The sequence below is a fragment of the Orcinus orca genome, chromosome 3 (assembly GCF_937001465.1).
Source record: "Orcinus orca chromosome 3, mOrcOrc1.1, whole genome shotgun sequence".
Lineage (NCBI taxonomy): Eukaryota > Metazoa > Chordata > Mammalia > Artiodactyla > Delphinidae > Orcinus > Orcinus orca.
The window spans coordinates 137,213,549-137,239,000 of record NC_064561.1 but is presented as its reverse complement, the minus strand read 5'-3'; the positions used below and the strand labels follow the sequence as shown (position 1 = coordinate 137,239,000).

General features: G+C 42.9%; 1 protein-coding gene and 1 long non-coding RNA gene across 2 annotated transcripts; one reads left to right on the top strand and one right to left on the bottom strand.

The window, feature by feature from the left end:
• Window positions 1-2,399: 2,399 nt before the first annotated feature.
• Window positions 2,400-25,253, bottom strand: LOC117203418 (translation initiation factor IF-2-like). The gene is made up of 3 exons (XM_033437893.2): window positions 24,567-25,253; window positions 10,893-10,971; window positions 2,400-2,457 (listed from the first exon to the last, which is right to left on the bottom strand). The coding sequence occupies exons 1-2, from the start codon at window positions 25,187-25,189 to the stop codon at window positions 10,920-10,922; spliced, it is 675 nt and encodes a 224-aa protein (XP_033293784.1). The 5' UTR covers window positions 25,190-25,253; the 3' UTR covers window positions 2,400-2,457; window positions 10,893-10,919.
• On the top strand, window positions 16,153-18,411 carry LOC117203420 (uncharacterized). Its single transcript, XR_007476444.1, has 2 exons — window positions 16,153-16,667; window positions 17,309-18,411. It is a non-coding gene; the product is annotated as an uncharacterized LOC117203420 (long non-coding RNA).
• Window positions 25,254-25,452: the final 199 nt, after the last annotated feature.

Genomic DNA, 25,452 nt, shown 5'->3' with positions numbered 1-25,452 from the left:
CCTTTTGAAGGAGAATGATTCTTCATATCAACACCACCATCACACATTATTGAAATATTTTGGTGTGAATGGGGCCCATTGACACCCAAACTTCCCCTCCACTGCTGTCTCCTCTCCTCTCTCCAGGTTCAGTAAGTTCCTTTATCTACTCTAAATCACAGATAACTTATCAAGTTACTGCTCCCGGGGGAATCTGTATTTTAACAAAGATCAAAACCTTAAGTGAAAAAGTGTCTCTTGGTGGAATTTCAGAAGGTGAGGGTGGAAGGGGGTTTTGAAAACCCTTCCAGTCACACCCCAGGTGTGGTTGCTTCAGATGTCTACCAGTAGAAGCTGACTCTGGCAGGAAGTCACTTGCACTTTTCACTAATTGACGTCCTGCGCTCCTGAATCTTGCAATCTAAAAAAGAGAACTTTGATCCAGAGTGATAATAGACCAAGTAAGTTACCCCTCTGTCCAGGTATTGGCTGGGAGGTGGAGGGGGGACAGTCAGGTGGCGCAAGAGCTCTTGTTGGGCTTCAAGAACTTCACAGTTTATTGGAAGGGACAAAACACATCAGATGGTGATAAGGAAATGTGTGTGAGTAAAAGGAAAAGAGGTGTGTTGACAGAAGACAGCCTGAGGAGTTTATAGAACAGGAACGCTTCTCAGGAACTTGAATGCGTTGGAGGTCTTTCGAAAGGGTTAGGATTACACTGCCTGGAGGCTGAGGTATGGCCTGGAAAGTGACTTAGCCCAGCCCTTCCTGGCTGGATGATTAACTGGACGATCTAGCACAGGGATCTTCACTGGAGAGAAACGGGAGCTCAGTATTGATGATTCATTCTCATCTACTTGACATCATTTTCAGATTTTCATTTAACTTTTCCCTTCCACATCAGATACCCCTAATTCTTGGGTGGTCTGCCACACCACTTCCTGCCAAGTCCCAGCTACTTTACTCTAGGTGGAGGGCTGGGGTACTGGATCTTATTTCAAAAGAAGAGAGGAAATTGAAACCAGAAAGTCTTTGTGATGAACTTTAAGAGATTCTTTTTTTCCTCCAATACAGGTTTCCCAAGGCTGCTATCTCTAGCTTAGGATATGGTCCCTTCTTTCCTTCCTTCCTTCCTTCCTTTCTTTCTTTTCTTTCTTTCCTTCTTTCTTTCTTTCTTTCCTTCTTTCTTTCTTTCTTTCTCTTTCTTTCTCTGTCTCTTTCTTTCTTTCTCTTTCCCTTTCTTTTTCCTTCTTTCTTTTCTTTCTTTCTTTTTCTTTCTTTCTTTTTGTGAGAGTTAACCATTCAAAATGGAAATCCTTTTATAATTCGATCTAGTTATGCAAACATAGCCCACTGATGTTACCAAATAGAGATTGGATGCAAATAACCCACTCAAGCATAACATGGAATAATTAGTAGGAGCTAAAGCAAACTGGGTTTCTCCCCACCACCCTATTACCTCATAAGAATTCCTTCCATTTGGAAATGAGCAAGAGGAAAAGAAAAAAAATGGGACTATTAAGACGTTTCAAACGGTCTTAAAATGACAGCAATAGAGTTGCTTAGATCACACAAGATTGCCATGTAAACAACTGAAGTAACTTCACAGTTATGTGAAATTAGGCATGCATCCCTAAGAAAGGTTCAGTCCCTCCATCTCATGAAGGCTAAATTAACTACCTCAGGAAATCAGATCCCAAATGGAGGTCACTGAGTCAGTGATTCATAGCCAGGTGTGCAGAAGACCAGGTTCTCTGCAATTCACGAAATAGGGCGTCACTGAATACAGTGAAATGTTATGACATTCCCTGGGGCACTGGCTGTTTTAACTATGCTGGATAGACAGCCAAGCAGTTGTTGGGTGAGGCCTAATACGAGGAATCCTAGAATGGTAGTGGTATTGCCATTTTCTGTAGAGAAGAAAGTTTCTGTTGAGTAAAAGGAGGTAGGTAATATAAACCAGTTCACAGCACGTCCTCACACCTCTGAACTGGCTACCATTACTGTCTGCTTTTCTCAGCACGCCATTGCCTTATGAGTGGCTGTTTGATCAAGAGGCTGAAATCTTGACTGGTGCGGTGGGTCAGATGTCCTTTTAGAATCATTCTTGATTTTTAAAGCTTTTTTTTTTTTTTTTTTGCAGGGTCCAGGACTGGGCCCTGTGAACCTTCATAGGTGGCAGAGAATGAGAAGAAAAATTGGGAAAAAAAAGAGATAGCAATACTTCACGTTAGGGAAACCCTCCAGAGAAGCATTTGAGTGAAATCTTCCCGATTTAGCTCTGTGACTGAATTAGACACAAACCAAGAAAGGCCCAGAAGGTCCTCAGTAAATGTTGGTAGAGTGAATGTTGACCAAAACCCTGAAGCTCCTTCCATGAGATTCTCCAGAGCTTCGATGTTATTGACACGATGTTCTTTCTAAGGTGAACCTCAGTCCCTTCTCCAGCACCTGCAGCTTATTTTCTCTCTTCTTACCCTGAGGAAAAACACGGAAGATGCTGATATTGTTGTTCTTATGTCTCTGTTAAATTTGCACATATGAAACCCGCCCTCAATTTTCCATATTGTGGACTAAATAACCCCAATTTTGAAAGCTTTTCCTTCAAAAAGGCAATTTCACAAACATTGCCGTGTGCCCATCTTAAGAATTACAGGTGTTTAGAAGTAACTTACATATGACCATATAGACATACCCACACTGAGATACATAATGTGCTTCATTTATAAAGGTCCCGTTTCCTGTTGAAATCCCTGCATCCTGGGCAGTTGGTGGCAGTGCTGTAGGCTTCTGTTTCTTCTCTTGAGCCCAGAAGGAGGTGATAGCTGATGAGCTAGACTTACAAGATGCAGCCCCATACTGATTAAACGTCCATTTTCTTGAGGAAATGGCTGACAGAAGGAGGATAAAGCTGTGAGGAAGCTTGTAGCAATTTCCCACATCTACCACCACCAGTGAGCTTAGAGCAATTGTTAGCAAAACAATGGCTGGAAAATGTACCAGGGAGAAAATTAAGAAATGACAGACCTGCTTCTAAAAAGTAAGAATAAAGTTTCTTTTGTTAAGTTTTTCAAAGCAGAAAGTTTCCCTTTAGCTAGATATACCATCCAGCTGTGGCACCTGGGCAAGGAAGGTGACCAGGCAGCATGGGCTCCAGTTATCTGTGTACAGGCTCTGACCTGAGCGGCCACTGCCCAGATGGAAACACAAGCTCGGGGCTCTCTACTGGAGAAGAGAAGCATGGTGCTGGCCTTAAAATCCTAAAGCCACCTGTGAACCACGGTGTAGGTACTGATGGGGTAGAGAGGGTATGCAGGAGTATGGTGGTGAACAGAGAAGGCTGTTGCCTTTAAAGAGTAATGGAAAGGACTCTGGCTAGGGCTGTGCTTTCCAGCACAGTGGCCAGTAGCCACATGTGGGTATTGAGCACTTGCAGTGTGGCTGGTCTGACTGAGACGTGCTCTGAGTGTTAAATACGCACCAGAGCTCAAAGAATTAGTGTGAAAAAAAAAGAATGCAAAGTACATCCTTTATCATCTTTAAGATGGACTACATGTTGAAATGATATTTTGGATAGATTGAACTAAATCAAGTAAATGATTAAAGGGAATGCTACAACATGAGGAAAGCTTGAAACACAATGCTAAGCGAAAGAAGTCAGACACAAAGGCCACACGTTGTACGATTCCACTTATATGAGATGGCCAAGAGGCAAAGCAACAGAGACAGAAGGTAGATGGTTGGCTGCTTAGGGCTGGGGGTTTTGGAGGGAAATGGGAAGTGAGTGCCGATGGGTATGGAATTTCTTTAAGCGGCGATGAAAATGTTCTAAAATTGATCGTGGCACTGGTTGTACAGCTCTGTGAATATACTCAGTTGTACACTTTAAATGTGTAATTGTATGGTATGTGAATTTTATCTCGATAAAGCTGTTTTAAATTAACAAATTTGGATGCAAAAATTTTTTTTTTACCTGTTTAAACTTTAAAAAAAGGTAGCTAGTAGGAAATTTTAAATTACATAAGTGGCTGGCATTATATTCTGTTGAACCTGCTGCGCTAAGGGGACTGAGGGTGAAGAAGCTGGGAAAGCCCAGGCAAGTGGTTCCCAAAGGGCTGATCCTAAACACCAGGCAGAAGAGCAGCCAGACGTGGTCACCTTTGGTTCAGGGCAAAGAGGAGTGAAGGGTGACGGAGAACCTAGCCTGGAAGGTTGGGGGGTTTTGAGGATAAGGAGATAACTCCAGGACTGGAGCCGGCCTCTGTACCAAGTGCCAGCATGGGACTGATGGCAGACCCCAATTCCTGGCCCCTAGACAAACAGGGGGCGCCGAGTTTGGTCACCTCTCCAGAACTCTTATCAGCCCGGCCCTACCCTTCACGAGTGGCTGCCCTGGCTACCTCTGACCCAGGCTGGCAGCCTCTTGGGCTGAGAGGGTCCACATCTTGACGCACCTGTAACGCATCTGCACACCTGGAACCCAGTCTTGGTGAGCTATGGCAGGCAGACCGGGGAGCTCTGGCCTTGTCCTGGGGGATGGAAACTTCTTCAAAGAATATTGCCAAAGGAGCTTGTTAGGTCTGCTTATGAAATGTCATAAACAAACCCTTGAGTCGGTCAGAGGCTGGATGCAGCATAAAGGGAAGCCTTGGGTGCTTTCTTGGCATCCTCTCCCCAACCCAGGTTTCTTTCCAATTCAGTTCCCCTCCCCCTCAAAAAAAAGCACAACAGTATTTCAAAGGACACAGCTCGTTGAATGATGGGTAAGGAAGCTACACTTAGGGCCTCCCAAAAGGAAGGATCCCATGACTTATCTCTGGAAACCAGAAAGATGATTGGACTGAAGGGTAGATTGGAGTGAATTAGCCAGATGAATTGAAACCCCAAAGGTCTAGTTCTGAAGGAGGGGGTCAGTGCCCTAGAAAGGAGAGAGGAAATGAAATATACTGTATTTGGCAGTGGCTATTTAAATGTTAAAATTGCAAAGTGAGAATTTGACCTTATCCTGTGTCTTATCCAAGCTATGTCCTGAAATTTGCTCCAGTAGTAAATTTAGTTAGTTTCTCTCATGACTGACTGTGTACCAGGTTTCAGAGGATAGGGTGGTGATCAGAGAAAATGCGGTGGACAAAGTTCATGAACGTAGGAGTATTATCTGGGCAGAGGAAGAGCTCCTGTTTTCTTGCTGTGATGAAGTAACAGCAGAAAGTTAACTGTTCATTGAAGGCTTGGGAGACATAGAGGTGAGCATCTTCTGTATGACTGGAAGCTCCTGAAGGGCAAGGTTATGAATTACTCATGTCTATATCTCCACCATAGGGACTGGCACATGGTAAATTCTCAAGGAATACTTGGAGCGTGGATGGTTGGGTGGATGGAGGGAGGGAGGGAGGGATATGACACAGTAGATAATTGATTAACAGTTCTGTTATGTAATGATTTAGTGTTTTGGGTGGTGGATGATGAGGAAGAACTTGAAAGATTTCATTTATGTGATAGGGAAATAAATTCTGAAAGTGTTAAACTAAAACATATGATAGCATATTGCATATTTGGTTTTGTCAGCTATCTAGTTTTTCCAAACAGTGCTTAGACATGTTGAATAAGAGTGTGGGTAGAAAGGGGAAAAAATGCCTAGAATTACAGCTCATGGGCCTCCCTCTCTGGATCTTGGAAGACGCAAACCACTTAGGAGTGGACGAATGACTTAATGATGATGTTGTCAGGGCCCTCAGAATAAATATTGCCTTTTCCATTCCCACTGCTGGTACTACACAGTGCAGCTGGTGTATCATCAAGAGGCTGAGATCTCCTCATCCTTCTCTTCTGAGTCAGGCAGCATAAGGTGGTAAAAAAGTTGCTCAAGAATCATTTGAATCCTTCATCCCTTGTCCTTGCAAGGTGAGGTAATCCTTTCTGACCAAGGATCCTGTCCTATAAGTGAGTTGGCTTTTTGCGTTGGACAGTTAGCAACCTATATTTTAAGTCAAGGTATTTAAAAGTCAGGACACAGAAAGAGTTTCTATCTCCAGATAGTTCTATACCAGAGCTTAAAAGGCTCGTCTGGAATATTAGAGGGCAGGGAACTTCAAAGAAAACAAAACCATGTGTTATTTTCAGATTGAACTTAGATCTCTAAAAATTCCGTGAAACTCTCTTATGTGGGTCCGAGGCACACCACTAATCGAGGTGGACGTGACCCTGGTAGGGTGAGCTGAGGAAGCTGGATTCTTTGAAGGAAGTAACTTTCTGTGATATCATGTCGGGGATGTGCAGGTGCAGCTGGGTGGGAGCCTTTGGCACCAGGACTCCCTGTAATGGGTCCAAATCCCTGGTGCCCATACTCCTTGACCCAAGTCACTTCTGCTCATGAACCTGTACTGTGACCCACAAGCAGCCAGCAGCGGCTGAAAGGAAACGATGTGGCAACTGTGTCCGAAGACAATGCTTAAATGTTGGAAACAAAAGAAAATCCATTTAAAAATATGCCGTTGTATTTTACAGAGGCTCTGCAAGATTTAGAAAGCATGTTTAGCATTCCAAGTATGCTCCCTTCTGTGTCTGTAGAGACTGGCTCTGAGAATGATTTTTTTGTTTATTTAACATTTAATCAAAAGAGACACGGACCCCACCAGCTTTTGAAGAATAGCTTCAGTAGCACTGCCTCTTTGCATTTAGTTTGAGGAGAGAAACTTCAACCATACGGAGAATTTGGTGTCTGTAATACGTACTAAAAGATCAGCTGGTCTAACTTTACAGGGCTAATAAAAGGGAAGAATTTTCCTGTGCTCAGGTCTTTTATGAATTATAAATAACCATTCACTTTGGAAGATAGCACATCATAAAACTTTTTTTCACAAATATGCACAAATCCATTTTAAGATCCAAGAAAAAAGATGTTCAGAAGTCTCAGATGTACTCAGTTTTGATTTCGTGGGGAAACATATTCTTTTACCATATGGATGCTTTTAGAGGGGCCTTCAACTGGGGCTCAATAATGACACCCTAGTGGCTAAATAAGGCATTTCTTTCCTTCTAATATTATTTCCCTGTTATTAAAGGTGGAAAAACCTTCCTCAAATAGCATACTATTAGAGTGCTTTAGGGGCTATCCTGGGAATCAAGGTTATGTGTCTGCTCCAGAAATACCGTTGTCTGTAATTATCATTCCCCAGTGGTTCTGAGGATGCAGTCTTGGTGCTTTCATTAACTTCTTGATTCTACAACTCTGAAGCGCTTGCCGGCTCTTGATACTCAACATTTTACAGTAGGAGGTTTTTTTGTGTGTGGTTTTCTTTTTAGGGTCACAGGTCTCTCTCCCTCCCTTCCTCTCATAATAACCATTTCCTGGCTTCTTTTGTCTGCTACAATAAAAGGTATGAAAGACTAGATTTAAAAAGAAAAAGAAGTCAGATGGGAGATTCTTACAAACCCAAGGCTTCATCTTCTGTATTTATAATCTACTATGAATATTAAAAGATAGAGTATTTAGATCTAACAAACAACGGAAGAGGGTCCATGGGTAAGACTAGCACATTCATTTTCTTCCCCCAACACTTTACTGTGAGTGTTTCCAAATATACACAAGATTTTACACAGCATTTTACAGTGAATACCCATATACCCACCATTTAATTGTAGAGTCTACCATTAACATTGTACTACCTTGCTTTATTGCATATCTATACATCCCTCCTCCATTAATCCTTCTTATCTTCCTCATGCTTTTGAAAGTAAATGGGGGCTTCCCTGGTGGCACAGCGGTTGGGAATCCACTTGCCAATGCAGGGGACACAGGTTTGAGTCCTGGTCCGAGAAGATCCCACATGCCGCGGAGCAACTAAGCCTGTTCACCACAACTACTGAGCCCGCGTGCCTAGAGCCTGTGCTCCGCTACAGGAGAAGCCACCGCAAGGAGAAGCCCGCGCACCACAACGTGGAGTAGCCTTTGCTCGCCGCAACTAGAGAAAGCCCACACGCAGCAACGAAGACCCAATGTAGCCAAAAACAAAACAAAAAAAAAAGAGTAAATGGCAGAGACTTCCCTGGCAGTCCAGTTGTTAAGACTCTGTGCCTCCACTGCAGGGGGCACAGCTTTGATCCCTAATGGGGAAACTAAGATCCTGCGTGCCACAGGGCATGGCCAAAAAAAAGTAAATGGCAGGCATGAACCAAATTCCACCTAAAAACTTCAGTTTGATATTTACTTTTTTCTTCTGATGTAAAATTTATATATAATAAAATATAAAACCTTAAGTGTATACTTTCTGAGTTTTGTGTACCCGAAGTCCTGTTAAGACACAGAACGTCACCATTGCCCCAGAAAGTTCCCTCCTAGTTTCCTGTCAATCCTTGCCCCTACTCCCCTTCCCAGAGGCAACCACTGTTTTGATTTTTTTCACTACAGATTAGTTTTGCCTATTCTAGAATTTCATATAAAAATGGAATCAAATAAAATAAACTCTTTCGAGTAAGACCTTTTTCACTCAGCATACTGTCTATGCGATTGAGTCACATTATTCTGTGTGAAAGTAGTTCATTCCTTTGTATTGTTGAGTAGTATTCCATCGTGTGACTATACCACAGTTTGTATGGTCGACCATTCATCTGTTCATGGACACCTGGGATGTATCCAGTTTTTGGCTATTGTGAATAAAGCTGTTGGGAACATTTTTATACAAGCTTTTTTATAGACATATGCTTTCATTTCCCTTGGGAAAAACCTACTTGCATAACTGGTAAATCACAGATGTATGTTTAGTTTTTTTTTTAATTTTTATTTTATATTGGAGTATAGTTGATTAACAATTTTGTGTTAGTTTTAGGTGTACAGCAAAGTGATTCAGTTATACATATACATGTATCTATTCTTTTTCAAATTCTTTTCCCATTTAGGTTATTACAGAATACTGAGCAGAGTTCCCTGTGCTATACAGCAGGTCCTTGTTGGTTATCTATTTTAAATACAGCAGTGTGTACATGTCAATCCCAAACTCCCAATCTATCCCTCCCCTCCACCTTCCCCCCTGGTAACCATAAGTTTGTTCTCTAAGTCTGTGAGTCTGTTTCTGTTTTGTAAGTATGTTCATTTGTATCATTTTTTTTAGATTATGCATATAAGCGATATCATATGATATTTGTCTTTGGTGTATGTTTAGTTTTTAAAGAAACTGCTATTCCTTTTTCAAAACAGATGTTCCATTTAATATTCTCACCAACAATGCATGAGAGTTCCAGTTGCTCCGCATCCTAGCTTGCATTTAGCGTTGTCATCCTGGTGAGTACGTGGTGATATCTCATTGTGGGTTTAATTTCCATTTTCCTAATGACTAAGAACATTGAACACGGCACCATGTGCTTATTTGCCATTCATACATCTTCTTTTGTGAAATGTCTTCAAATCCTCCATCCATTCAAGCAATTTTTTTGTCTTTATTACTGAGTAGGAGTTCTCTATATATTGTGGCTATCAGTCCTCTGTCAAGTTTATGTTTCACAAATATTTTCTTCCAGTCCATGGCTTGCCTATTCATTTTCTTAATGGTCTCTTTTGATGAGAAATTTTTAATTTCAACGAAGTCCATTTTATCAATTTTTTTCTTTTATGGTTATGGCTTTCAGTGACCTAAACAAAGCACATTGATCTTAATAAATGGTGTTCCTAAAATCTATTGTAGGCTCAAGGAAATTCAGAGCTTCACTGGGCTCATTGTAATAGCTGTTTTTGCCTAAAGAAACATCCGCTTATGTACACATTGGGAACAATTAAGGAAAACCTGGTGATCTGTCAACACTCACTCTCAAGAACATCCCAGAGAATGAAGCAAAGTCTAGATCTCCCTTTCCACTGTGCTTTTTATAATAACAAGCTTGTTTTGACGGCTGGAAAGAGTCACAACCAATAAAACCACCTGGTCATGGCCTTGTTATGGAGTCAAGTCAGCCCTTCTGCTTATGGGCATCATAAGTGGCTTTTTATAAATTAATCATACGTTATTGAAAAATCACATCTTAAATGGGTTGAATGTACAGCATGGATGAATGAAGAGTCTTCCCCAGAAGGCTTTATAAAAAAAGAAAAGAAAAATCCACAGAGAGAGTCAGGTGTGAGCGATGGCATGGGGTAAAATGAAGAGCAGACTGAAAGGGGGAATAGTGGGCAATGAGAAAAGCAGGACTTGGAGAAACAGAAGCTGAAAGGACTCTTCCCACCTGTTCTTAGGCTGCACACTGAGTCTTTCCCCAAGATTTTACCCTGACTCTTTGCCAACTGTTTTGCTTGTCAGTGAAGCTGTTTGATTTCTCCCTTTGTTTCTCGTTTGGACCAAAGGGACACTCAATACGGACATGACATTTTGAAAACTAAAGTCACATCGTTTTCACCCTATCTTCATTGTTGTTCTGGCCTACTTTCTCTTAGACATTTTCTTGAGGGTGCAGGCTGAATGTGGTCTTTCAAACTTCATGTCAACTCCCTTGCCTGTCTCTCCCTTTTTGATTTCATCTTCTCCCAATGATCGTTAATGTTCTACAACTGCTTATTTAGTTGTGGGTTATCCCAGGCCTTTTGCTTCTACTTTTTATCATTAAACAAAATTTCCCCTTTATTAGAGATGGTGATCCAGAAAAAGAAGGGGATGTAGGTTAAATGGATGACTTTTACTGTTTGATTATAGGTTGAAATTAGCAGTCAAATTTTTGTTTTTCACTGATCCAGTAGGTTTTTATAACCTACCATTTTGGTTTCTGACTATATGATTCTCACTGGAAGTTGTCTTGAAATATAAACTGTGGAGAGAGAACATCAATTTGCAAAGCCCTGGGCAGTGCTAACCCTGGAGAATATTCACCGATGACTGTGTGGGTGTGCCTGCCAGGCCAGAACAGGATCTAGGAGAACTTTCCCAGCTTACCTGCCTGTCTTCATCCAATGACTTTGATTATGAAGAGTAGCTGTGGGTGGTAAGTTTTTCTGGTCTCCTGGATCTGTTCCTGAAGAGAGCAGATAAGGTCAGAATGAGAGAAAGCTAGGTTCTGAATTAGAAAAATCAAGCAGGACTTCAGAGCCTCTGAAATAATAAAGCTATGCCCTAAGTCATTAATACACAAACATGATTGAAATAATCAGAAGGGAGAAACAAATAGGGTTAAAGTCACAGGGCCACATGATAAATTATGCCTGGCTATGCAAGTGGGTTAAATCACTTCCTAAGATGTTGCCAACAGCACAAATATCTGCATTTAGCCTCACATGCAACAACAACAACAAAAATGAACCCAAAATGCTAAGTTTCTTCCCCTTTGGAAAAGCTAGATACTGCTATTATAGTGTCTCCATTAAGACACAGGAGGATCTTGGGTAGAGTGAGCTAGGTGGGTCCCACTGGTCTGTGTGGGTAGAGTTAAGTGAGGAGCTTGGTGGAAAGGCTTGTGAAGCTGTACTTTCTGTAAGGCAGTCCTGTTGCCAATCCTCCTCACATTCATTTTCTCCTCATGAATATTCTTTACACCAATTGAAGTGGAAGGTGAAATGGTCCAAAACTCAGTCGTGGAAGCTTATTCTTTTTTCTCATTTTGAGTTACTTCAAAATGTATATAAGTAAAATGCAGAATCCTGAAACACTGTTTCAGTCTGAAACTAAGCTCAAGCTCCTTGGCTTGAATGTAGGGTCCCTCATGAGCAGAAGAGTCTGAGTTGGAAAGGGGAAATGAATAATAGGGGATGGGACCCACGGGAAACATACATTGATGTACCTTCTTTCATTCTCTTCCTTCTTTCTTTCCTCCCTCCCTTCCTTCCTTCCCTCCCTTAGTATTCTTGCATGGCTGCTCCATCTTTCTAAGGAACAGGTCTGAGAGCAAAGGGAGAGGCATGGCATGGAATGGAAGAAGACTAAAAAAAACTTTTCTTGTGACTGAATAGAAACTGGCAATAAAAATGGTAAAGTTCAGGGACTTCCCTGGTGGTTCAGTGGGTAAGACTCTGCGCTCCCAATGCAGGGGGCCCGGGTTCGATCCCTGGTTGGGGAACTAGATCCCGCATGCCTGCCACAACGCAACTAAGAGTCCGCATGCCGCAACTCAGAAGTCTGCGTGCCAAAACTAAAAATCCCGTGTGCCGTAACTAAGACCTGGAGCAGCCAAAATAAAATTAAAAAGATGTTCCATAAAATTTTAAAAAATGCTAAAGTTTGGTGATTATATTGATAACTGAATGGAAAATCAGTACTATACAGAAGCTTAACTTATCTTTCAGGCAAGATAATTCTGTTTGCTTTTGATGTATTGCCAGAGTTCTGCAGGAACATCTGGCTGACTGGCAGTTATGTTTTCTGAAGGGAGGGTTCAGCTGCTGCTACCATCACACTCTAACTTCCCTTAGTACCATAAGGTTTATCTGAATCTCAGAATATCTACGATCATGCAAGATCGAAATTTCCCTTCGAGCCGATGTTTGTCTTTCATTTGTTTCCTAATTAGCATTCAGGTTTCAGCCCAAGAGTTCACTGCCAGAGGCATAACATCTCCCTTGGTGGTGACCCCTGTTGTCATCCTTCTATAGTGAATTCATAGGACTGTTCTCTGATTTTCAACTTCGCTTTGTGGTACTAGGTCTGTGAATGTTTAGTTGACAATACGTGCGCGCCTCTCTCATTTCCTGTTTTTAAGGGCTGCACTTAATTTATTTGAAAGGGTGGAATATTTTAAATTACAATTCAGCAGTTTTACTAAGGAAGGCTGTAAAACACAATGAGCAAGGAGTTTTACTTCCTCCTTACAATTGCTACTGCCCTGTTTTGAAATCTTGATATCCTCCAATCAGTGGGAATGACTTTAACTTAGGCTGTAACATTTTGAAGAGCAACCACGCCATGGCTGGAGCTGTCGAGGGGCATGGGACTCCCGCACACCCTCATTCCATTTTTCCAGACGCCTTGTTTGTACCCGGAATGTGTCTGCCTGTGCTTGATACTGCTCTATCGTGTTGAGTCCCCCTCCCACAGGCACAGCATTTGGATTGGTTATGGAATACAGTTGCTCAGCCAATCAAGTGTAACTTTTCTCCTGCAACCCTAGCAACACCTGACAATGGTCATTGACAAATGTTGAGAGCAAACCTGACCAATCCAACCAGCCACTGACAACGGTCCCCGTCCAGGGCAAACAGGGCGAGCCCTGCCCACAGAGCACTTTGTGTGGCCAGAGGAGATAGTGGTTTGCGCCAGACCTGCAAAAGCAGAACCTGCACGTGGGAGCACAGGCTTGCACCCAGCACCCTACCCCGATTCGCTGCCACTCTGGCCAAGCTGACATTAGTTGGTCAAAGCCAGCACTGGAGCTGGCGTCTGTGGGGTGTGGGAGGGTCTCATTACCTCTCATACTAACCTAACCCACACAGCAACCCACCCCCCCGTACCTACCAGTGTCTTTTCAGTGGTTGGAGAAAGAGCCCATATAAAACTTTGGCTCCAGGGTCACACTTCCGGCTCTGATGCTAATTTGGCCCTCAGGGCAGGGCCAGAGGAGCAAAATACCTGGCTGTGTCCCCAGTGGCACCTTTCCAAGCTTCCTGGCTATGTATTTTTACCTCCAAGCCTGACTCTGAACCCTGCTGGGGTACAGTTGGCCTGTCTGCCTCAGCTGCGGGCACACTGGGACACTCCTCAGGACACTGCTGGACCTGAATGAGCTCTCACTTCTCTCTGGAAGGCTCTGAGACTGAGGGACCTGTAGGCAGACCTGGCAGAGGCTGGGTGGGGTGGGCTGGGGGCTGGGAACAGGATAAGAAAGGGGACCTGCCAAGAACATGCACAGACAATTCGTAGGCAAATGCACATTCCCACCAAGACATAATAGCTGTGTGTGTATGATGCCCTCCTGAAGTCCCCTTACACGATCATTCCTGTTAGTCTAGCCACTTTGAAGGCGTATTTCAAACTGTGGTTGAGTAATCCGCTGTGTGGTGATTAGCTGTTAATGAAGCTGAAAATACCTAAATCATCCAACAAGTAATCTGAATTAATTTTTTTATGGTTACCCTGCTAGACAAGTCGGTGTCACGACAAAGACAGACCTGGGGATATATGCAGACATTGGCACACACGGATAAACCTAGGCATGAGGAACAAAGGTGGAACAAGGTGGGAAAAAAAAATAAAGAAAAAGGAAACTTCAAGGAGAGCCATGCGTTGAAGAGTGTGAAACCCAAGGTAACATTGTGAAATTAGTGAAGTTCATTCAACAACCCCCTTCTTATTAGCACCACCCTATAGGGCCTGTCCTCAATTTAATTTTCCATGAGAGGTGGCAGAGGGATTGGCACTCGGTCACTTTAATCCCTTGGGATTAAACATTGATAATGGTTTCAAGTCTTAGCCCTTGGGGGGATATCGATATTTTTCAAAGGGGGCTCATGAAGGTCCAAAAGAACTAAATCTCTAATGGTTGAATTGTAAATTGAGAGGAATAACTTTAGAAACTTGGCCTTGCTCAAACACACTTTTTTTTAAATTTTATTTTTTATATAGCAGGTTCTTATTAGTTATCTATTTTATACATATTAGTGTATATATGTCAATCCCAATCTCCCAGTTCATCCCACCACCACCAGCCCCCGCCACCACTTTTCCCCCTTGGTGTCCATATGTTTGTTCTCTACGTCTGTGTCTCTATTTCTGCCCCGCAAACCGGTTCATCTACCATTTTTCTAGGTTCCACATACATGCGTTAATATAAGGTATTTGTTTTTCTCTTTCTGACTTACTTCACTCTGTATGACAGTCTCTAGATCCATCCATGTCTCTACAAATGACCCAATTTTGTTCCTTTTTATGGCTGAGTAACATTCCATTGTATATATGTACCACATCTTCTTTATCCATTTGTCTGTCAATGGGCATTTAGGTTGCTTCCATGGCCTGGCTTTTGTAAATAGTGCTGCAATGAACATTGGGGTGCATGTGTTTTTTTGAATTATGGTTTTCTCTGGGTATATGCCCAGTAGTGGGATTGCTGGGTCATATGGTAATTCTATTTTTAGTTTTTTAAGGGGCCTCCATACTGTTCTCCATAGTGGCTGTGTCAATTTACATTCCCACCAACAGTGCAAGAGGGTTTCCTTTTCTCCACACCTCTCCAGCATTTGTTGTTTGTAGATTTTCTGATGATGCCCATTCTAACTGGTGTGAGGTGATACCTCATTGTAGTTTTGATTTGCATTTCTCTAATAATTAGTGATGTTGAGCAGCTTTTCATGTGCCTCTTGGCCATCTGTATGTCTTCTTTGGAGAAATGTCTGTTTAGGTCTTCTGCCCATTTTTTGATTGCGCTGTTTTCTTTTTAAATATTGAGCCGCATGAGCTGTCAAACACACTTTAAGATAGAAGCCTCCTCTGGATATTCCTAAAGCCAGAATGAAGGCAAGAAAAAGTAGTCGGGGTGGGACGGGGAAGTGCAGTGGGAAGCAGTCCATCAGATGGATGCCTTACAGGAGGATGACACCTTAGATGGAGAGGGAGAGGCAGCAGGCCAGCTTCCACACAGAAATGAGGCAGGAGGTAGTGTTAGAATCACCCATACCTGTCCTTCAGGGAACCTGGAAACTTTCTGGTGACGTGAGATGTGGAAAATTACAACACAGGATATTATATAATGTGTTAAAAACCAAGTCTTATACAGCCATTATACACACATAGGTTCTAAGTTCAAAGTCTAAAAGCAATTAAACCATTCTTACAGGATGTAAAATTGTAGGGATATTTGCCTCTTCAGCAGACAAGTAAACTATCTTCTTCCTTTTCCAGATTTTTCAAAATATTCAGTTATTACTGGTCAAGTTTTCTGTGAAAGACTTATTAAGACTATAACTATTCAGACTACAGCTATTAAGACTACATACAGAACAACAACAAAAAAGAGGCAACATCTAATGTTTATTTCTTGCTCTGAAAGTTAAGAAATTTTTATCTTCCTCTGAAATAACGAAAGAAAAAATAAAATTGACAATGTGTATCGTACGGTTCTTCGTAACCTAAGTTTCCCATGTGTCAGGAAGAACTTATAAGATGTCTGAAGTGTTATGAAGATGCTTAGAGGAAAGAAGGTAAAGGTTCTCACTTAGAGCTAATAGTTCATGTTCAGCAATTTGAACTTGTCTTAAGGATAAACCCAAGAGCCCCGGGAGAGGGCATAATGAATCTTTAATGTAACAGTTTGGAGCGAATATTTTTCCCCCTTAACCTCTAAGAGATCATTGTTTCCTCTTTCCATGGTAACCAGAACACTTGAAATTGCCAAAACTTGAGACAAAAACCAGAAAAATACAATTAACAGAAGACAAATGTTAAAGGGAGCATGTATCACAGTGTGGCAAACGTTTTGAAATTTGTTTGGAAAGATTTTCTTCTTATTTCTTTGCTTGGAATAAGGCCACAATGTCTAGAATGTAGTAGCAATAGCTTCATGGCATGCTGCTGCATGTTCATTGAATAGATTTTACTCTTTTCTTGAAAGGGAAGGAGAGACCCATGGGCCTTGGCAGAAATCAAGTGAAGGTAAAATGTTGGAAGCTGCTCTGCGGGCAGGTCATGATGTTAACCACAATGAGAAAGCCAGTCTGGCTGAAGTGCCCTTGCTCCCTCCCTTCCATGGAATGAACAAATACTTATTGAGCACCTACTATTTTCTAGGTAATCTGTCCTACACACAACTAAATGAAAAATTACAATTCTAGAAGGGCTTCTAGGGGAAGTACATGAACTACAAGAGTGTGTAACAAGCAGAGCTGACCTGTCAGAGCGGCCAGGCCTTCCTAAGGAAGTATGATTAAGCTGAGTAGGAGGAAACTAGGCAGTGATTGCTGGGCCTGGGGAGAGAGAGCATTCCAGGCAGTGGGAACTCTGGGGCAAAGGCGCTCTGGGGGAAGTGAGCCTCAAGTGTTCAAGGAACCGAAAGCAGGCGGGAGCAGTCTGTGTTGGCAGAACCCCAGAGAGTGAGGGGAATGAACCTGGGACAAGGCCAGCTGGAAAGGTGAGCACCAACCAGGTCATTCCTAATGCATAGCCTTGAGTCTTGCCAGGCGGGCTTGTTGAGGATTTTGTTCTCTATCCCTCCTCATTCCAGGGTGAACTCAAGCTGTAACAGGAAGGCATGACAGGCCCTTCTTGTATGTGATGTGGGAATGGCAACTTCTGGGTTATCTGAAATCTGTTAGGATATTGTCATAAATTCCAGATGTGAACCACCAAGCTTCAAAGGATTATAATTTTATAAAGACTTTAAACCTAAATCATACTCAAGGTATATTATTTTATGTACGATCATTCAACAGGCACCTCAGAGCCATCATCGTGAATTTCAATTATCATCATGTATTAACCCCTCAGAAGCCAGAGTTTGACCATCTAATAACCTTCCCTTTATCTGCAACCTACCTGGAATCCAGGAAGTCTGCAAGAAGCTGAAGTAAATGTGACATAGACTGTGCATATTTTAACCATAGGGGATGTCCTCATTAAGAACTTAGTTGATTTTTATTTTACACACAATTCTAACAAGTGGGTTTTCTGGGTTCCAAAGCCACAGCAAATGGGAAGCAACAATTCAGAAAGGGAGGAGGAATGGGGTTATATGACAATAATTAAAAGTAACAGGGGACAGCACAACTGTAGAGGAGAAGACCAAAAAAACTGAGGGAAAAAAGACATAAAAACTAAAAACTAAATAAAAAGTGAAAGGAAGGAAGGAAGAAAGGAAAGAAAGAATGAAAGAAGTCTAGAGTTGTTAGTTGTGGACAAACTGTCTTGCATGCCTTAGTAGCTCTTGAGGTCATCATTGTGTTTATAGTGAGACGCTATGCTTAAGAAGCCAAGGAAGTGCATCACATTAGATTTCTAGCCTACAGGGTTAAGATTTTTTTTAAAGTTTTGGTACTTAAGAAATAAATCTTCAGTTTTTTGGGGAAAATGTCTATTCAAGATGGTTCTTATAAAGGTTCTTATAACCATGGTTTTATTGTAGTGTAGTTCTGTGGACGTGTTAGTTAATATAGATTTCAGGTTGAAAAAATATCTGACATACGAGCTTTTGCTGAGACTGCTTCATTTCACAAGATATTTAATTCTGGGTTTGAACGAAGTCATTGGAAGTGACACTTTTCGTATCTGAATTGTCATGATGCTATTCTTGACAAGGAATGAGTTCTTGAATATTTAGAATATTGTAGGTGATAAAAATGTCCTTAATAAATACGTTATAAAGTTTGGCTTTCACATTTTTAACTTTAATTTTCATGCTTGTCTCTTAAAAGCAAATAATCTTTTTCTAGGCATAAGGTGCCCCCAAAAGTTACTTGGTTGTCTGAACTGTATGTCTTTACTTCCTCCAGATGGGAATGAGAATGAATAAAATACTGTTTGATCAGTTTGGAAAATGCTCATGCTGTATGTTTATGAAATGATTTGGGGGATGACATTATTTTCTGCAAATACATCCTTCATACATGTCAGAGCACGTTTTGACTCCCTAGAGAATATGTTCATACCATAGCATTTAATGTCTTCAATATGTTTTTCTCCTACCATCTCACCTACCAGAGATATGTGCAAAGAGTGAACTGGTAGATTGATGCAATTTTGAGGAAATCATTAATTTTCTAAGTTAAGATTTTTCTATAGTGCTACTTTTTCAATGTTTAAAACTGGGAGTTATTTTTCCAGTTGACATAGGTAAATAAATGTGGAAGTAAATATTTTTTACATTATTCAATTAAATAGTATTCTTGTGTCTATCTATCTTGTGACAAGCTTAACAAATACTTACTAAAAAGTTACAGTTACAAATAACCCAATCAAAAAATGGGCAGAAGCTCTAAATAGACATTTCTCCAAAGAAGACATACAGATGGCCAAAAAGCACATGCAAAGATGCTCAACATCACTAATTATTAAAGAAACGAAAATCAAAACTACAATGAGGTATCACTTCACACTGGTCAGAATGGCCATCATCAAAAAATCTACAAACAGTAAATGCTGGAGAGGGTGGGGAGAAAAGGGAACCCTCCTACACTGTTGGTGGGAATATAAACTGGTGCAGCCACTATGGAGAACAGTATGGAGGTTACTTAAAAAACTAAAAATAGAACTACCATATGACCCAGCAGTCCCACTCCTGGGCATATACCTGGAGAAAACCATAATTCAAAAAGATACAAGCACCCCAATGTTCACTGCAGCACTATTTTACAGTAGCCAGGACACAGAAGCAACCTAAATGTCCATGAACAGAGGAATGGATAAAGAAGATGTGGTACATATATACAATGGAATATTACTCAGCCATAAAAAAGGACAAAATCATTCCATTTGCAGCAACATGGATGGACCTAGAGATTGTCATACTGAGTGAAGTAAGTTAGATAGAGAAAGACAAATAGCATATGATATTGCTTATATGCGGAATCTAAAAAGGGTACAAATGAACTTATTCACAAAACAGAAGTAGAGTCATGGATGTAGAAAACAAATTTATGGTTACCAGAGGTGGGGGGGAGGGATAAACTGAGAGATTGGGATTGACATATACATACTACTACATATAAAATAGGTAACTAATAAGAACCTGCTGTAGAGCACAGGGAACTCTACTGGATACTCTGTAATGGCCTATATGGGAAAAGAATCTAAAAAAAAAAAAAAGAGAGTAGATACATCTATATGTATATGTATAGCTGATTCACTTTGCTGTGCACCTGAAACTAACACAAAATTGTAAATCAACTGTACTCCAATAAAAACTTTAAAAAAAGTTAGTTTTTTTAAAAGGGGAAGGACTAAAAGCTATAAATAAATGTGGCATTTCCTATTTCTTTTGGCTATCACTAGGTTCTAAGTCATGTTGGAGGTTTGTTAAACATTCCGGTTCTGAGATGGTTTCATTTGATGCGATCTTCTCCACTGCACTTTGGATTGGAACGAATAGACTATATTTACACTAAAATATTTTTGCTAAAAATTAACAAGAGTAGATTATCTAATATTTAACAAAAGCAAACACTTTTTACCTCTAGAGGGGGGAATTATTGTCCAAATTACAAAATTTGAAGCAAATTAATTTATAAGAAAATTGCCAACCTGATTTTTTTGTATATGTTGAGATGTAATGATTTATTTTTCAAAAACCCAGATTGTAACTTTAAAGACTTTTGTCTTAACAGAATACACTGCTCTTAGACATAGGATGGAAAAGATTGGTTGGTTGATCAGTTGTTGAATACACTTTCTTATAGAAAATTCTAGAAAACCTGTGGGTAAGTGATAATGTGGCCGCTGAATTATGCATTATGATGTTTCCCAACTTGTCTTTTCCAAAGAATTATCCAGGGCATATATTAAAACAACAACAACAACAAAAACACAGATTCCAGATCCCACCCCAGCCCTCTCCAGGGGAGAGGTAAAGGAAATCTAAATTTTAAACAAGTACACAGGGCTATTCTTATAATCTGGGCAAGTTTGGGAAATACTGGATAATGGGAAAAGTTCTGGCTTTATCATCAGACAGCCTGAACTTGAATACCTGCTAGGCCAGAACAGAGCTGAATAACCTTTGATGAATTTCTTTGAGCCTCAGTTCCTTCATTCATTTCTTGTGCCAGGGCAGGGCGGGGAGGGGTGCTAAGGGGGACTGGGGACCAAATGAGTTACTGTTTATAAAAGACCTAGCACTGCATCTGCACCCACTCTCTAAACAATGATAATAGTGAAATATCAGTAGTTTCATTTTCTGGATTTTAACAAAGTTGAAATGGATCAAATTTTTCTCCTCTTCAAAGATAGAGCAGTGGTTTTAATGCCCACTTCTTATTTTGCCCAAGGATCTATTTGGTGGAAATGACTGACCAGGGAGATTCTTTTGGCACTTTCCCGTTATTGGACATTTTGTCCTGATAAGTGTCATCTCTAATATCTCTATTATCTCATTCTTTACTCTTTTTTTGGCACATAGAATTCTCTGTCATTCCACTGAAGGGGAGAATAAGCCTGATTCATAGGCTAACTATGCTATTTTACGCTTTTTTTTCTCTCTAAATAATTTAATTATATCCCAGGGAACATAATTGGCTTTGGTTATAATATAAAAAGTATACCCCAATATAAAAGCATGGAAGTGGGAATAACTTTGTGTCCATCTTCAAATGACTTAAAGTTCCTTAGATCTAATCTAATTCTCACATCTTGGAATCTTCCTATTAATGGAAAATTATTCTTTTAATTAGCTGAGATGACTGGCAATAATGATCAGGCAAAGCCATTTTTTTCTTCTGTAGGCCTCCTCCTAAGTGCTAGGGCTGTGTGAAGTTCTTGCCACCAAAGGGTAGTTTTCAAACTTGACTGTAAAGAAGACTCACATGGGGAGTAAGTGAGTGTCAGTTTCTGGTTCCCAGCTCCAAAACTGTGTGCAGTGCTCTGGAGCACTCTAAGGATCTCTTGGAAAACCAGTGCTCCAGGAATTTGATACATCTCTATTGAATTTAATTCAAATTTTCATTCTTAAAGACAGGTAGAGATGCCATGACAGATGTCTAGACAGGACTCCACTGCTCCTTTCAAATAAATTCCTTAGCTATCCATCTATTGATGCATCCAACTGCAACAGGCCAGGTGATTGGTAAGGTGCTGGGGGAGAGGGTGTCTCTCTTCCTTGTGGCTATGAGTTTAGCTACTGGGAGTCCTGTTTATGAAGTCTGCCTAAGAGCCTAGCTCCTGACCACACCGGCCGATGTGCTGTGGTGTGACTTGATATGATGAGTCACTGCATTTGGGAAGCTGTAAACTTTTTGTACTTTCATTTCCTACCATTGCCTAATGGTAAACATTGAAGCATAACCAGAGGCCTCTAGCCCTTATGTGGTCCCTACAGTAGAGGCTTGTTTGAAAAGGGCAATTATAAGTAATTTAGTAACGATTTCTATGAACACCAGAAAAAAAAAACCACTGTAAATACCTCAAAAATGAGAGTGGCACAGTACCAGCCAAAGATGACATACTGTCACTTCTTCCTTGACTCATGAGGGTAGCTGACCTCTGGGGAGACAGAAGGCTTGCAGTGCAGTGCTGGGCACCTGGGACTACAGAGATGGCTAAGGCATAATCTCAACCCTCAGAGAATTTCTAACCAGGGAAGAGAGACAAGATGAATGGCTTGAGCAGGTGTAAACATAGCTGTGACACTCGGCAGAATGGTATAAATGTAACGAGAAAGATCCAAAGCGTTACAGTGGCTCCAGGAGAGAGAGATCACATATCCAGGTGGCTTTTCCCAGAGGAAGCGGCATTGGAGCCAGTCCTGGAAGGAAGGGTAGGAATTTGACAAGTTACAAGGGAAGAGACAGTGTCTCTCTTACAGGCCACAGGAACATCTGGAGCAAATGTGCAGAGTGGGAAAGCTGGCATGACATCTGGGGAGCTGGGAGAGGTCCTGATGGGACCTAACAAAATTCCTGTTGGGGAACTGGAAGGTCTGCTACATTTTAGTGGAAGATTAGGCTGGAAAGTTGCGTTTGGTCAAGATCATATCTGAATTTGGACTTTTCCTAGTAGGTGGCAGGGAGTCATTTAAAGGGACTTGAGCAGGAGGGTGACACCATCAGAATTATACTTTAGGAAGCACAGCAGCTGGGTGGAGGAGGATTTGCAGGAGGAAAGGTTATACAGACACACCAGTGAGGAGGCTGTGCAGAGTGAAGAGGAGGAATAATTGACTGAGCGAGAGGGGCTGGGATAGATAATGCAGCAAGTAAACCTATATGGGAGTTGCAGGCAAAGGCAAAGAGGAAAAAATCTTGGGGGCCTATGAACAGGTGGCAACAGTAATAACAATCTAGGGGAAGGAAGAGAGTCTGGTTTCCAGGGAAATGTGGTACTTTGGGTTTGAGGTGGCAATGGAAAAGGGAGCTGGCCACCAGGAAGAAATGAGTGAGCTGAAGCAGAGACCATGGTTGGGAGTTGGGAACAGTGGAAACTCTCCAAGGGGTGGGCCACTAAAAATGGAGAAGAGGACCCTCATAGTCTATAGGGCAGGGTGTACCTTAAACAGTTGGGAGGAAGAGAAACCCCACAGTAAGGCAAAGAAAGATGAGTTGGAGACACTGAAGGGACAGGAGAGTGTCAGGGAAACCAGAGAGGACAGTTCAAGAGGGAGGGTGTGGTCTCAATGTAAGAGACTGCAGAGAGGGAAAATGGGGTTAGGCTGAGGTGGAGGCTCTAGAGTCATCTTTGAACAGAGAGTTTAATGAAATCCCTCCGATGTAGGATGATGCCTTAAATCCAGTCTCTTTGGTTCAATACAAAATCAAGATCTCTAAACATTAGGCACCTCCAAAGGTGTCTACTTTCCTGTTCAGTATGAATTAACTTCTTCCACTAACACCACGTAGGACCCTGAATGAGTCACTTACCCTGTCTGGGGGTATGAGTTTTGTCATCTTTAACTTTCCAGTTCAGCGATTCTGTCTGTACCTGTATGAAAATTCTTTTGTAAGCTACACATTACACAAGCCTAAGTCCTATCATGACTGTGTTTGAAGACAGAATGGAACCCAAATTTTACTTTTTGACTTACTTTCTTCTATCACCTATATTTTTTTAAAATTTAAAAACTTTTATTTTTTTAAGAAACCCCGAAATAGAACTGGAGGAAAAATCTTCCCTCTCGCTTTTGCCCATAAAGATAGTCTTCCAGTTTTCTGCCCAGGCCTTTTCCTAAGCATTGAGGAGGTGCCCAGAAAAATACCAGATGGATATACAAAAACATAATGTCACCAACATTTTCCTAACTAGTAAGGCAGCTATGGAAAGTCTGCCAGCATCAGGTCCCCTGGGGACCTGCAGCCTGGGGCTCGGTGAGGCCTGAAGAGGGGAAGAGCCAAGACCTGGAGCTCGAGGTCTTCGGGGCCGCGGCCCTGAGTGGGCGATTTTCTTTAAAACTCGGGAGCGCTCTTATCCCTTTAAATCCAGGCAACGAGGCGGGCAGGTGGGTATCAGCCAATAACCTTAAAAGATGCGAAAGTGTCAAAGGAGATACGGTTTATCTTTTACAATAGCGACAGTTATCAGTGACAGGGTTTACAGGAAAAACAGAAGGCAGGGCAAAGAGTAAGGATGCCTCTAATGTGGTAATTAAGTCTGTGTTTTGGACCCAGATTCAACCGAGCTCTGGAGAGTGCGAAGAACAATGTCCGCGGCGTTTCGGGTTCAGCCGGGACTAGCTACTTCGCCTTCACCGGCGCCCTAGCCCCAGCAAGCTGGGCTCTCCGCTCGCCTGCCCCCCACGCTGCCTTGTCCCGGGAGGATGGGCCGTTCGGGCGCCGCCAGGGCGGCAGAGAGCGCGGCATTTCTCCTGAGCGCCAGGGCTCCCCGCAGCCCGGCGCCCAGGGCGGACGCGAGCTGCAAATCTAAGTGCGCACCGAGCGCGCTCGCAGCCACCGTCCGCCGCCGAGCGGCCCGGGCGCGCCGTCTGCAGACGGCTGGGCTGTGCGCGCGCGCCCGTAGGGTGTGTGCGCGCGCGCCCGTGGCGTGTGTACTCACAAAGGTGTGTTTGCTAAATCCACTTCCCGGGTGTGCCCTCTACCCCGAGGCGGAGCACCCCCGGGCCTGGAGCGGGATCTCTGCAGAGCGGCCGCTGGGGCCAGTTCAAGTTCCCCAGCTCCGCGCCGGCGGGCGGGCCGGCTTCTGAGCCCGCGGGGCTGAAGGAGCGCGAGGGCGGGGCGGCAGCGGCCAGCTCGAGACGCGCGTCGCACAGCTGCGGGACAGGTTCCGAGCGCTCTGCGCGTTTCCGGACACTTTGGCCGGCTCGGTATCCGAGACAGAGCGCACGCGGGGCTCGGGGCTGAATGCGCCGCAGCCAAGAGGGGCAGCGGAGCTGGTGCTCTTCTTCTCCGCCTTGGTCTGCAAAAGTGAACTGGAAAACAGCCGCCTAACGCAGCCTCCTCCCTCTTCTCCGGCACCGCAGCTCGGGCTGGGGGTGGGGGGAGCTCCTCCGGGCTGACTGGAGGGGGAGCGGGCGGCCGGACGGCCTCAGCCGCACCTCCTCCGCCTTCCTCACCACCCCAGTCCCCCGGGTTCCACGCCGCATTTCTTTGTTTTGAAAGCACCTCCTCCGCCCAGAGGCTTTTCCCCCCGCGGTCAGGCTGTGACGGGGGGTGGGGCATCGACCCGCGGGCCCCGCCCCCCGTTTAGCCCGGACCCCTCCCCTGTGCTCACCTCCCATCTCCCCTTCCCTCCCCGCTGCGACCCACGAGGCGCGTCCTCACTTGCTGGACATCAAAGGGAGGCTGGGAATTGGAGGGGGAAGTTGAGTAGGCAGGGGGCGCAGAGACCCACCCACCTTAGGCCAGGCCAGGCGGCCCGCCCCCTCCCCCGGGAACCCCGCCTGAGCCCCGCCCCCCGCGTCACAGCAGTCTGACATTCTCAC

Bases quoted from the DNA above. Each gene is read 5' to 3' on its own strand.
- LOC117203418 (XM_033437893.2), bottom strand. From the start codon at position 25,189: ATGCCCCACCCCCCGTCACAGCCTGACCGCGGGGGGAAAAGCCTCTGG. The intron at 10,972-24,566 runs GTGAGTACACAC...TGCTCTCTTCAG, and splicing joins GATTTAGCAAACACACCTTT to GAACAGATCCAGGAGACCAG.